The 13,554-nt window shown below is 58.8% G+C and overlaps 3 protein-coding genes across 3 annotated transcripts; all 3 read left to right on the plus strand.

The window, feature by feature from the left end:
• Nucleotides 1-20: 20 nt before the first annotated feature.
• LDBPK_230470 (aldose 1-epimerase-like protein) lies at nucleotides 21-1,247 on the plus strand (the record flags this gene model as incomplete). Its single annotated transcript, XM_003860900.1, has 1 exon — nucleotides 21-1,247. One exon carries the CDS (start codon nucleotides 21-23, stop codon nucleotides 1,245-1,247), a length of 1,227 nt encoding a protein of 408 aa, XP_003860948.1.
• Nucleotides 1,248-3,507: 2,260 nt separating this feature from the next.
• On the plus strand, nucleotides 3,508-4,461 carry LDBPK_230480 (hypothetical protein, conserved; the record flags this gene model as incomplete). The annotated part of the gene is made up of 1 exon (XM_003860901.1): nucleotides 3,508-4,461. The coding sequence occupies one exon, from the start codon at nucleotides 3,508-3,510 to the stop codon at nucleotides 4,459-4,461; it is 954 nt and encodes a 317-aa protein (XP_003860949.1).
• A 2,948-nt stretch (nucleotides 4,462-7,409) lies between these two features.
• On the plus strand, nucleotides 7,410-10,724 carry LDBPK_230490 (permease-like protein; the record flags this gene model as incomplete). The annotated part of the gene is made up of 1 exon (XM_003860902.1): nucleotides 7,410-10,724. One exon carries the CDS (start codon nucleotides 7,410-7,412, stop codon nucleotides 10,722-10,724), a length of 3,315 nt encoding a protein of 1,104 aa, XP_003860950.1.
• Nucleotides 10,725-13,554: the final 2,830 nt, after the last annotated feature.

Raw genomic sequence — 13,554 nt, forward strand, 5'->3', positions numbered from 1 at the left:
AACGTGTGCAGCAGTCGAGCATGGCCGACACGCAGCCTGTCCCGGCGACGGTGACGTCCGCACACGGCGCCCATGCTGAGGCGTTTGGCGAGTCTTTCATCGTGACACTGAGCTCTGAAAACCTGCGCGTGCAGCTGCTGTCGCATGGTGCGGCGCTAAACTCCGTTAAGGTGCGCAAACCGCACGCCGCAGCATCGGCCACCACTGCGGCGTCGGCGACTGCAGAGCAGGACGATGAATGGTTGGAAGTGTGCCTCGGCTACACGAACCCGGAGGAGGCTCTCAGCGCCGATGCGGTGGTCGGTCATACTATTGGACGATACGCCGGGCGCATCGCCAATGGCGAGTTCGAGATGGCGAACACGACGTATACGCTCGCCAAAAACTTTGGCCCGCACAACCTCCACGGCGGCCCGGTCGGGTTTCAACACCAGGAATGGAAGTACCTGTTGTCGGACGGCAGGGATGAGACTGGTGTGGCGTTCCACCTCGTCTCACCGCACATGGATCAGGGCTTCCCCGGTGAACTCTTCGTGACGGCTACCTACAGCATCATTAAGTCAGCTCCAGTGCCCACCCTCAAGTGCGTGCTTCAAGCCTCGCTGTCGGACCACACGCCAGTGGACATGACGGTGATCAACCTGACGAACCATGCGTACTGGAACCTGAACGGTGTTCCGCGACCAGCAGCGACGGATGCAGTGGCGCCGCTGCCGCGAAACATCGAGAACCACTACCTGCAGTTGCAGTCCAAGTACTTCGCCGTCACCGATGAACTGAGTATCCCACATGGTGATATGCGTCCCGTCGAGGGTACCCCGCACGACTACTCGGCGCTGCGCTGCGTTGCCGAGGGAATGGAGGCGACGAAGGAGGAAGGTCGCGACGGCGGCGGCTACGATGACCTGGTCGCCCTTGAGACGTGGGACTCGACCCTGCGGGAGGCAGCGCTGGTGTACAGTCCCGCTACCAAGCTGCGCATGCAGGTGTGCACCACGAACCCAGCCATTGTTGTCTACACAGCGAACCACCTGCCTGCCAATGCCTCCGGCGCAAAAGGGCAGCGCTTCCAGCGGCACAGTGCGATCTGCCTGGAGTGTCAGTACTTCCCGAACAGCCCCAACGTGCGAGCCTTCCCATCGACAGTGTTGAAGAAAGGCGAAGCGTACAACGAGACTACGACTCACGCGTTCCAGTTCATGAACGCTGACATCACTCCAGAGGAAAAGCTGCTGCGCCGTCAGTAACCCGTGCCGTCATGCGTGGAAGTGCGTGTATGGTCTGGAGCTCCGAGGTGAAAAATAAACAGCGGCTAGAAAGAGGAGGGCGAGCCTCAGCTGCCTACCTTCACGTGCTGCTGGGCACGCGGATGCCCCATCCGCCCCTCCCTCGCGAAAAGCCTCGCGCTTGCGGTCCGTGTGCCCCCACCTGTGTAGTTTCACCTCCCCGCACCTCTCCGTGGCTCTCGAAAACGCAGCAGCACGCACTGTCCGTTGATCCACTTTCTACATCTCTCGTCTTGTTTCATTGTTTTGCTATGATACACGTTGTACGAGCTCGGTCGCTTGCGTGGCATGCGCCTTATCTATGTGTTTGTGTATGTGCGTGCATTGAATCCTCTCCTCCCTTAACACAGCACAGGAAATAAGGGGCAAAAACGATCTGTAGCACCGCCACAGGCGCACATACGCGTATACTTGAGGAAGCTGGCAGGGAAGGTGGAAGCCAGGAAGAGAACGGCGCATAGAAGAAATCACGAGCGCACGAGCGAGCGCAAGAGAGTGCGAGATGGCTAAGCGGCGACGGCGGCATGATGGGGAGAGGGAGCGCAGCTCTGTGGTCGGCAGCGTGCCCCCTTTAGCTGCCTCCCTCCCTCTCGCCGCGTTGGTTGTTCTTTTCCCTCCCGCTGCCGTGTCTTCTCCTACCTACCCCCTCCCCCTTTTTTTACGGATTAGTCGCTGCCCGTCATCCGCGCGGCCTCCCCCTCCCCGAGGGAGTGCACGGACGGGAGCGCAACGGTGCTGCAGAGTGTCTGCGGGCATTTTTTTTTATTTCCCCGCCCACCTCTCTTTCGCCTTGCTGTTGTTTGCTTTCCCTGGCTCTTCGCTGCTTTCTTCTGCCTTCTTGTGTGTCCTCTCATGACATGCGACACCTCTCCGTGCGTGGCGTCAGGGCCCGGCGCGCCTGCTCTCGGTGGGGGGTGGGGGCCGTGGAGCCCCCGCCACCCCTCCCAATGCCGAGCCACCCCTGGTGGTGACAGGGTCGCGTGCCTACGACACGGCGAGGTCAGTGGGAGTCATCGCTGCTAATGTCGGCGGTGAGGTCCCAGATGGCGGTGCGTGGGAGAGACCCGCGACAGCGAGCACACGCTTGTGCCATCCACGTTATGTGCAGAGTGCCAGCGCCACCCCTAAAGGTGCACAGGGTGGCGGCCGGCATGATGGAAGGAGCGGCTGTTAGGCGGGTGGTGGGTAGGGTTGGAGGCATGGGTCGTGCTCAACTGACCGGGTCAGCGCGTGGCTGTGGCGCTTGTGTCCAGGGCTGCTTCGCACCACGCGATGTGGTGGGGGGGGGGGCTTGCGACCATCCAGGGGTGGCGCACTGCTGGAGCCGTGTTGTATGGCAGAATGGAAGCCTTTGCCTGAAGAAGAGACGTGTTGTCTGCGTATCTTCCCTCTCGTGTGTTCAGGCGTTTCCAAGTTGAGTGTCTGTGCGTGTATGTATTCGCGTGTGTGTGTGTGCACGACTGCGGCTGCGATTCGACCTTGTGTGCTCAACAAGGGCAAAGAACCAAACGGGGAAGTCGGGCCCTGCGAGTGCCATGTGCGTTGGCGAGGTACCGACGTGGGAGGCACCGCCCTGAGGGGAGGGGCGGGTAGTGTCGTCCATGCGCCGTCTGCAACCGCTTTGATGCCGCTGTCTACGTATCCCTCTCTCGCTGCCTGTACTCGTGCGCAACACATACACCAAGGCACGTACAGGCGAGTGCACGACGGATGAGGTTGCGCACCGTCAGGCTGTACGCATGCTCTCCCCTCGTGGGGGAAAAGCCTCCGAGCATCCTCCCTCCTCTCGCCTCCTCTCTGCCACGTGCGCACTTGCACGCACAAACCCGCGCACATACGCGCATCCATGCACACAGTGAGGGCTGATTGGGCGCGTGGAGCCGAAAGCGAGGGTCGCGTGAAGGGCTAAAAAAGGAATCCTGTACACCTGACTCAGCTGAGTGCAGCTCCTCTCTTTCGCTGGTGTTGGAATCGGTGCACTCGGCAGATGCCACGAACTCCTCCTCGGCTTTCAGGCCTGCTCCCGGTGAACGCGTGTAGGGGGAACGAGTGAAAGAAGCGAAGGGTCCGTGAGAAGGGCGCCGGGGTACGAGAAGCAGAAGCAGCAGCGGCAGACCTCGCTCGTCCTCCCTTTTCTTCGCTTTCCACCCTGACCCCTGCCACCCCCCCCCCCAACACACACGTGCGCGTGCCGCACTCTTTATCCTACCCGACATCCGCCATGAACATCGTCACCTCCTACTTTCTCGTTCGCAAGCTTCCAGGCGCCCTTGCCATGGGCGGAGACGTTCGGGAGCATCAGAACGCCCGCCAGCGCGAGTACATGGAGTGCCTTCGGCTCAATCAGCAACACCCCGGCGTCGCGTCCATCCACCTCATCGTCGAAGGGGTCGACGCCTACGATCATCTGCTGAAGCACGTTCTCTGCAACCCTCACTTCCAAAATGCATCGACGTTGACAACGTCCACGGCGCCGGCAGACGCACGACACCGCAGACGCCATGCCGCTCCTATCGTGCCTGTGGCACGCTTTGCCAGCGGCATGCCCTTGTACGCCGACTTCTTCGCCTACGCCAACCAGCTCCTCTCGCACCGCCTCACGATGGTGTGCAACGCGGATGTGTATCTCTCCCCCGAGCACTTTTCGCTGTCAGCGGTGGAGGACCTCTTTCGCCAATCCAGCACTCTTCCTCCTCCCCACGCAGCGCCTTGCGGAGCGTGCCAGACGTCGACTACGGGCATAGCGGAGGGGGAGGCGATGCGGCCCAAGTCTGCGCCAAAGCGAGCGAACCCCTTGGCACTGGCGCTCACCCGCTACGAGAGCGACAGCCCTCTCGACGCCCCATTCTTGTACGACTATCGTGGCTCTCACGACGCCTTTGTGTTGGTGCCGCCGGTGCCGCCGTCGTTTGTGCGCAGTGTCGCCCATCCGCAGAACTGCTACAAGGCAGAAAACATCGTCTTGCACGAGCTTCAGCAAAGTGGGTACCTGACATTGAACCCGACCTTGGGGGATGGCGTGCGCCTTGTTCACCTCCACGCCACCGATCTCCGGCAGTGGTTTCCGCCGGTGGACGAGTCACGGTACGGCCGCGCACAGCCGAGCACCTTGGCACAGGCGGCATCGCGCATCCGTGAAGAAGCACGCGTGCGATCGCTGCCGCCGTCTGTGTAAGGGCTGGTCTTCTCTACATGCTCTCTCTCGTTATATATACTATGTGTCGCCTGTGCGCGTGGCGTGTCCTCAACGGCCTCTCTTGCGACTTGTTTTCCCTGTCGGCTCCGCGTATGCAGTTCGGCGCAGATACTCAGTCTGCGTTCAACGCGCCAAGCAGCACTGCTCGCTCGTTGTCTCTCTCTCTCTCTCTGCATTGTCGTTGGTGCCTCTTTGCCGGTGCGTGTTCTGACATGATGAAAAAACAATAGGCATTGCCCCCGATAGTCGCGTGAACATCCTTGTCCCTCCCCCATCGCCGCCGCCATGCCCCAATCCCACTTCCTCGCCGTACGCTTGTGTTCATCAAGGCCGTGAGAACCGCACGCTGGTTCGGCCGACACCGTCTCGCGCCTCTAGCGTGTGCGCGAGATGTCATCAGTGATGAAAACTGGTGCATACAGTCTTGCCGAAAGGCGCCGCCGTTGTCGATGCGTTTCTGTGCGCACCTATGCCCTGCTCTCTTCTTCCGCCTCTGCTCTTCCGCTTGTTATCGGCCTCGCCATCTCCCTCTTTCTCTCTCCCTCCCTATGCCTCTTGTCTCTGTCTTTGTTGGCGCCTTCATATGCGCACACGCATGCACACGCGCACTCATATATGCATATAGGCAGTGCTTGTGTGTCGTAGCAACTTCGCTTATTCGCTTTCCCTTTCCATAATTTGAATAACTTCTCCACGTTATCTTTTTGTTGCGGCTGCTTTGCTTTCGTTTTCAAATTTTCCGGTTGATTTTGCAACCTCACGCCGAGAGGTATCTCACTGGCTGACCCGCCCGCCTCATCCTCCCCCCCCCCTCTCTCCTACACCCACACGCCCTTGTCTCCTACCCACTCGGCCCTTCTGTCTTTGCTCACAAGGCCACGCCTTCCCTGCTTGCATCGCTCCCTCTCCCTCGCACTGGCTCTCTCATTGAAGCAGCCATCCACTCCGGCGAAGGAAGCAGGCGTGATTGTTCGTTGGCCCTCGTGCTCTCTCTATATATCACCGCATCTTTTGTGTTTGTGCTGCTCGTGCCCGTAAGTGCGCCGGCGTCTGTCTGTGTCTCTCTGTGTAGGTGTGTGCGCCTGCGTGTGTGTGTCAGTGTGTGTGCTTCTGTTGTCAACGTAACACATCCTTCTCAACGTACACGCCATCCCCACCCAGCCCTTCTTTCACCCTCTTGCCACACACAGACACGAACACGCGCAAACCTGGAATCACGTGCGTGCTGAATAGAAAGCACAGCACGCGCGAGAAACTACGAGTGAGCACCGTTGCATTCTGCCTCTTTCCTTTCCTTCCCTCCCCCCACCCACCCACCCCAATCTTCTCTCGACATCTCGTGTGATCCGGCGGCTGTGTCTCTCATTCGGGCACCGTTTTGCTGCGTACGCCCTCACCATCTACCTTCTCTCTCAAAGCCTTCTGCTGCACCGCTGCACGTGGGTGTGTGTGCGTGTAGCGGTGTGAGTTGACGAAGAATCGATATCCACGAAGCCGCAAGCGAAACGAAGGAAGAGAAAAGGGCGAGGCAGGAAAGCTAATCAGCACACAGCGCCGCTCTACGGTATAGAAGCGCACACGTCTCGAATCAAGAAACAGGAAAGGAACGAAGGCCGACGTAGAGCAGCTTTGGCCACCCCCCTCCCTCCCTCGATCTCCTGTGTGCGCGTGCGCGCGTCTTCGGCTTTTTGTTTGCTTGCTTACATGTGCTAGTAGCCATTTCCTCGGTTCCGCCATTGCTTTTCCTCATCAACGGAAGTGGACCTTTTCTCTCTCCTCGTTGTTGATCTTCTTCTGTCTCTCAGGCATTCATCTGCTCATCAGTGTCTCTTTCTATCTGTGTATGTGTGTGTGTAAGAGAGAGTGAGTCCCTGTGTACTTACGCTGCTCAGAAGGTACCCCCACCATCGCCACCCGCCTCCTTTTCTCTATCTGTGTGTCGGTTCACTATACATCGTGCTCGACATCCTTGCTGATCTCTCCTGTCTGTCTTCTCTTCCTCTCGTGCACTGTTTGTATCTCTTTTTAGTTTGTTGTTTGTGCTGCGTTTTCTTTCGCCCCCCCTCCTCCCTCCCTTCTCTCCCCACCCCCTTCCTCTACTATTTCGCTTGGCCAGAGGTGAAGTCGTCTTTGTGCCTGTGCCTGCATGTGTGCGCGCGCGTCGGTTTTCCTTTTGTGTGCTGTTGCCTTTCCTCAACGACTTCTCCCTCCCTTTCTCGCTTGACAGCCCCCCACCTCACGCTGCTCTTCGGAGAAGTGGTACGTGTTTCTCGTCGTTCTCACCGTGTGTGCTGGTCGTGGATATGCGTGGCGCTGGTGCCCCGCACTTGTTGTCGCCGTCCTCTGCCCCCTTGTCCCTTTCTCTCTTTTCATTGCTTTGGCAACGCTTCTCGAATCTACGCAACAGCATTCTTTTCTTTTCTGTGTGTGTGTGTGTGCCGCCGCGATACTCCCCGTTTAATTTCGTTACTGTTGGTTTGAGGTCGTGGAGTCCTTCTCTCCATCACCTCACACACACACACACACACACACATACGCACATCATCGTCCCGCTGCACCGCTGTAACCGCTCGCATTCCGGTCCGCCTCTCCTCTCTCTCTCTCTTTCTCGCTCTCTGTCTTGTTCGGTTCACTGTTGTATTTTGTGCTTTTTTTTCCTGATTTCTTTGCTCTATTCACACGGAGATTGCCAACGTCGTAGCAGAGAGAGCGCACACGAATCTCATTAACGCGTGTGTCCCAGGCTTCTATTGCCGAGTTGCGTTGTTTTTCGCTCAACGCGCGTGCGCGCCCGCCTCATCGGATTGCCACGTTCCGCTCAGCGCATTCAAGCAAGAAGCAACGGGCACAGAAGAGTCAAGGAGACATAACGCTTCCCCATCACCACCACCTTCTTCCTCATCTTCTCCCGCCGCGCCATCAGCAAGATGAGCATCGAAGTACCCGTGAAGAAATCCGAGGATTCGGATGACCGCACCGGCTTCTTCGAAACACTGAAGCTGAGCTGGATCTACACAGTCGCCGATGTCCGGCGCCGACCGCGTAATATCATCATCGGCATCGCCGCAGTGATGCTGCTCGTCTTCTTCTCTGCTGTTGTCCTCATTGGCATCTGGAAGACCCCATATATCTTGCTACGCCTGGCGGAACTAACAGCGGGTGAAATGGACGTCATTCTCTACGGCGGCGGCGCGACGCTGCTGCTCAACTACACGAAGCTGAACCAGAGCTTCGTCAAATCGCCGGTCGTCGCTGGCGCTGCGCCGCGCTGGATCGCTCGAGCCAGCCTCACCTCCGAGGCGACCTATCGCGCAAGCATGCACCACGCCGCGGGTACACGTACTAGGGACCGCGTCACGGCGGCCAACATCCTGCTCATCAACTCCGAGCTGGAACAACTGGCCGGCATTGGACGCGGGTGGCCGTACCGAGAGATCGGCTTTGACGAGGCCCAAATCTTCTTCTCAGCTGCAAACTACATCGGCGTCTCCGGCAACAAGGGCGAGCGCGTTCATCTTAGCATCAACGCGTCGTCTCTCAGCAACGCCATTGGCATCGACACCCTGTCCTTCAACATCACACGCCCCAAAAAGGTGACGGACCCCATCTCCTTCTACCTAGCGGCCTTCTTCATGCTCAACAACATCACCGAGGACTCGATACCGTTGTTCGACGTCGTATCGCTGAGCATGGCAGCGACCATGGCGGACGCGGTGGAGACGACGGCTGGCAAGTACGCGAGCGCGCTAGGCAACGCCGTCATCATGGACTGCCGGCAATTCTTGAACGTGCTGGTGGATCAGAGCTGCCTGCTTGGGCCGCAGAGTATCAGCCCGTCAGAGGGCTACTACTTCCCGACCACTGCTGAGCTGTTCAACATCACACTCCCGTCAACGAACTCCTTAGACATCCAGGACTATGCGATGATGGTGGTGGTGATGCTGGAGGGGCGATACGACATGTACTATGCCGACACAAAGCTGCGCGGGGCAATGTTGACGGAGAAGAGCAACAAACTGATGGAAGCCGTCGGCCTCAGCTTCGAAGGCACCTTGCAGTTTCCGGTGGACACAACAATCCAGACACTTGATACGTTCCGCACGTTGATGACGGCGGCCTGCGTGACGGTGGTCGTCGGCATCGTTGTACTCGGGTCCATCCTTATGTTCACACTGCTTCAGATCAACGCTGAGGAGCGGCAGTTCGAGCTGGCCATGATTCGCGCGCAGGGTATGTCGCGCACGCAGATTATCGGTATTCTGGTTATGCAGACACTCGCCTTCACCGTGCCTGGCACAGCGTTCGGCGTGCTACTCGCGTGTGCAACGAATGCGATACTCGAGCGGATGCTGGCGAACTTCACCAAGGCGCCCACCCGCTTGGGCGACGTGCCGATCGTTGCGATAACGATTGGCATTCTGATGGGTCTGCTGCTGCCGCTGGTGGCCACTTACAGCCCGGTTAAGAGGGCGCTGAGCAGCAGCCTGCGTGACGCGTTGGACATCTACCGCCAGGTGTACAACGAGGCGCACGTGAAGGCGATTCGGCTAGAGGAGATGGGCCTGCGCATGTGGCAGATCTTCCTCGGCATCTTCCTGGTCTTCGCGGGCTTCCTGGTGTACTACCTCATGCCGCTGAGCTTCATCTTTTCCAACATGATGATGTTCTTCATCCTGCTCGACTTTGTGCTTATCTGCATGATTGCCGGGCTGTGCATGATGACGTACGTCGTCCAGGGGCCGGCGGAGGTGTTTGTGCTGTATCTGCTTCTGTGGGGCCGCGAGACACGACTATGGACGCTTATCCGCAAGAACTTGCGAAGTCACCGCGACCGCAACTCCAAGGCGTACGTGATGTTCTTACTAAGCGTGGCGTGCCTCGTTGCATCCGGCATGATGTTCAGCATGATGTCCACCATCTCCTCTCAGTTGGCGGAGCTGACGACCGGTGCGCCGGTGACAGTGACTTCGAAATCGTTCTGGAACCCCCTCGACCAGGCAAGCCTCGACGCGTTCATGCGTGGTGAAGGAAGCCTCTACGCCACGCAGTGGGCCTACACCTCCTTCGCGCTCCGCGAGTACCCGCAGATCGCCAGCAGGACACAGGTCGGCAACCTCATCGGCAACTTTCGCACCATCGGCGTGCGGGCGGTGACGGAGTTCTTCATGGACGCCACCTACCCGGAATTCAACATGGTGGATAGCTACCGCAGCGGCTACAAGTACCCGATGAACACCTTCCACCAGCGCGACGTTATCCGCAGCATGTACGAGCACCCGCCGCATCGCAACGTGAGCAAGAAGCAGGGCATCATCGTCAATGGGTTCCCCTACGGTGTCAAGATTCCGAACGTGACGGCGAAGGAGTCGCAGGTGATTCCAATGATCATCTCCTCTGCCGCCCAGGACGAGATTGGGCTGGACGTGAACTCCGCGGCTCAGCTGCGCTTCGACTACTTTCTGAACGACAGTGCCCAAACCATGTCCACCGTCTTCTTCCTCGAGCCGCGGGCCCTCATGGACCGCATCTCCGGCTTCCTCGCGGTCTCCTCGCTGCCCATCCTCTTCACTCAAGGCACCATTCTGGTGCCGACCAAGTACTTCCAGAGCCTGCTCAACCCGGCGGTACTCGACTTCGACGCGGAGCAGATGATCTCGATCACCAACCACTCCGTCCTGGAGGTGCGGCAGGCAGTGCTGTATGTGCAGCTCCGCAGCAATGTCACGAAGCGCGAGCGTGAGATCTTTGTGAACGCGCTCCAGACGCACACCGATACTCTCTACCACGCCATCGTTGACACCGAGGCCACCGTGGAGCAGCTCCGCTCGGTGCAGAACCTGATCATGGGCTTCTTTTACTTCACCTCGGTCATCTGCATCACGCTTTGCGCTTTCATGATGGGGACCACGTTCATCTCTAACGTGCAGCTCAATGCGTGGACCTTTGGTGTGTTGCGCGCGCTCGGTTTCCGCACCGCGCAGCTGATGCGCTGCGCCGTCTACGAGTCCCTCTGTATTGTCATCTCCGCATTTGCATTGGGGCTGGTGGTGGGCGTTGCGGTTGGCGTGACGATGGCCATTGAACTGTGCCAGATCATGGTCATTCCGTTCCATTTTAGCTTCCCTTACGCGCTAGTGATCGTTGTGTTCGGCATGGCGCTCGCGGCCGCCGTTGTTGGCTCCATCGCACCACTTCTGAGTCTGCGCAAAAAGCCGATCTCCTTTGTCCTGCGCGGCATCTAGGATGAATGTATATATGTGTGTGCGTGTGCCCGCGCTATGTGTGGCCTTCTTTCATGCAATCGAGGAGCCTGCGACTCTACACTCCCTGCCTCCCAACAAAGGGCGTCCTTCCTTCTTCGTTGTCGGCACTGCGCTCCTCTTCAAGGATCCACCTTGGAGTACGGGATCGAGTCTTTGTGCGTGCGAGTGTACGAGTACGTCTCCCTCAGCGTGCATACGACATGGTCCGCCGCTACTGTGGCTGCTGTCCTCATCCCCCGAATTCCCCTTTGACTCTCTGGCTCTTCTCCTGATGCCTTTGCTCTTTTCGTGCAATGCAAAACCTCTGGAGCAGCGAGGGCGAGGAAGAGAAGTTGTGCAAGCGTTGCGGATCTCGAGAAGTGGGGGGCAGGCAGACAGCGAGAGCCCAGAGCGATGGAGAGTGATGTTCGTGAAAGCATGGTTGGGCACATGCACACGCTCGCGCGTGCAGAAGAAACTGGTGACCTAGAGAGGCCAGAGCAAGCAGAACCGCGGCGAAGTGAGGGCGGAAGGCGGTGATGGTGGAGGAGGGAGCGGGAGCTGTTGCTGACACGTACACTGGCAGCCCTCCCCCAACCGTTTGAAGGGCGCTCTTTGTGTCTGTGTGTGTGGGTCTGCATCTCTCCCGCTACCTTCTCCTCCGGTGCGTTGAGAGTCGTGCCGCCTTTCATTCTTCCTCCCTCGTGTGTTTCTCGCCTCCTCTCGTGCGCTGTCTTACGCATGCGCGAATAGACGCAGGGAGTACACCTCTCGCCTCCTGCGCTCTGCTGCCACTTCCATTTACCTGTGCGTCTGCACGCTCTTGCGCCGTAGTGCAGCGCACTCCTGCTGCGGCGGCTGTTTCGTTTGTTTTTATTTTCTTGGGAGATCGGGGGCTTTCTTCCCTTGGTGTTTCCGTTCTCTCGTTGACGGTCCGGCGCCGCTGCGGTAACCCCCCACGACATCCACGGCTCCGCCTTGCCTTTCCTCCATTTCTCTCTAGCTCTACTCCCACGCTCCGCCCCTCACCACTCATCCTTTCCCGTGCCGCCGCCACCGCCACCGCCGCCGCCGCCTTCCCCTGCACCTACTTCAACCTCTGTGTAGATCAACGCATTCAAGCTGCAGCCGAAGGGCTCGTGCGGCCATGTCCTCTGCAGCTCTCACGGAGGCGGGGGAAGGCGTTGCTACTGGAGTTCGAAAGTCAGAGAGAGAGGGAACGCTTCGTGCGCATTACGACACGAAATATCCGTGTCGTATTCGTGCGCGTTCGATCCCCGGGTATGACGGAACCTCATGCGCCTCTTTTCTTGCCGTGTTTTGATCTCTCGCCCCGTCTACCCGCGTCTTTCGCATTTGGCAGCTGCAGGAAAAAGCAACACAAAAACGAAAAGACCAGCGAAACGAGCGATTTGAGGAGATGGGGGGGGGGGGCGACGGTGTCACTCCGCTACTGGGAAAGGCCGGGGGAAGGGGAGATGAGAGCGGGTGCGCCAGCGTAGATGGCTTGCGTGCTTTCGCACACCTATGAGCATGTGCGGAGCGTTGGGGGTGAGAAATGCCTTTGGATCGTTTCGTTTCTATGGATGTGTTGCACCTCCTCAGCAATGTCTTTGTTTTGTTCTCTTCCTGCTCCACCGGGCACCTTCTCCATTTCGAATGCTCCTGACGGACTCAGCGGGGTCCCTTCCGATCTTTTACGCGCGTGTATGTTGATGTGTTTCCCTGTGTCGTTGTTGTTGACAGGTCCGAGAAAACGGTATCTTACTGCTTTTGGCTTTATATGAGATTTGAGTCGGCGCGTCTAGTAATCTCGTTCGTCTTCTCCTCCGCCACTGTTTGGCGAGCCTCCACCCTCCTCTCTCTGCGGCGCGTCAACAAACACACACACACACACGCACATATTTTTATCTTCAGCCCCCACCTTCCCCCATGCCACACCACCCTTTCCCTAGCCCGACACCTACGAACTTTGTGGTGTATGCTGCGCAAGTTTGATTGCGACAGTGCACGAGTCATCGCGCCCTCTCCCCCACTTCACCCCTCCTCCGCTTTATTCTTTTAGCTCTGTGTGGTCCTCGGTGACGTGGGACACTGCAGTGCGTGGCGTCAGGTCCCAGTGCACTGACTCTCGGTGGGGAGGCCAGGCAGCCATTCATACGATTAGGCAGAGTGTCGACCTGACTCGAGCGTATCCCAACCCACCCCCCGGCCCTCAGACGGCTTACTGGTGGGTGGGCTGAGTTTGAGGCAGGGGACGTGCTCCGGTGACTGAGCCGGCGCACTGCTGTAACGCGTGTGTCTAGGGCTACTTCGGCACCACAATGTGGCGGCCTGCGGCAGGGCCAAGGAGCGACTGGGGAGTGAAGTGGAGGTCGACTCGTATTGAATATTCAGCAGATGGGCCTGCTGAGGAAAAGCAAGCACGCCTTTGTTTTAGGCCACCGTCTTCTTCAGGAGGGGCCACGTCGAGCGCTACGGTAATGAGGCGCCATCTGCGACCTTTCGGTGCTCCATGAGCGAGCTCTTCTCCTCGTGCGCGTCCGCGCAGAAACGCAATTCGAGGGTCCCGCCTCCTTTTGGCAGCACAGCGTCCTGTGCGCGTAGTTTTCTCTCCGATGGCTCACGCGCTCTTTCCGCCGACAGCCGCTCCCCATCTCGCTGGTCGGAGCGCGAAGCCGAGGCAACGCGTAATCTCGAAACGATGGGGGCGAGGCACTTTGGACGGTTTGCACCGACGGCGGAGAGAGGGGCCGGGTGCCCCCTCGGGCGGGGGCAGGAACGGTTCGGGCAGCCCAAACGGCTCGCAGCGAAACAGGGAGGGGGGGGC

Source organism: Leishmania donovani, chromosome 23 (genome assembly GCF_000227135.1).
Source record: "Leishmania donovani BPK282A1 complete genome, chromosome 23".
In the NCBI taxonomy this organism is placed as follows: domain Eukaryota; phylum Euglenozoa; class Kinetoplastea; order Trypanosomatida; family Trypanosomatidae; genus Leishmania; species Leishmania donovani.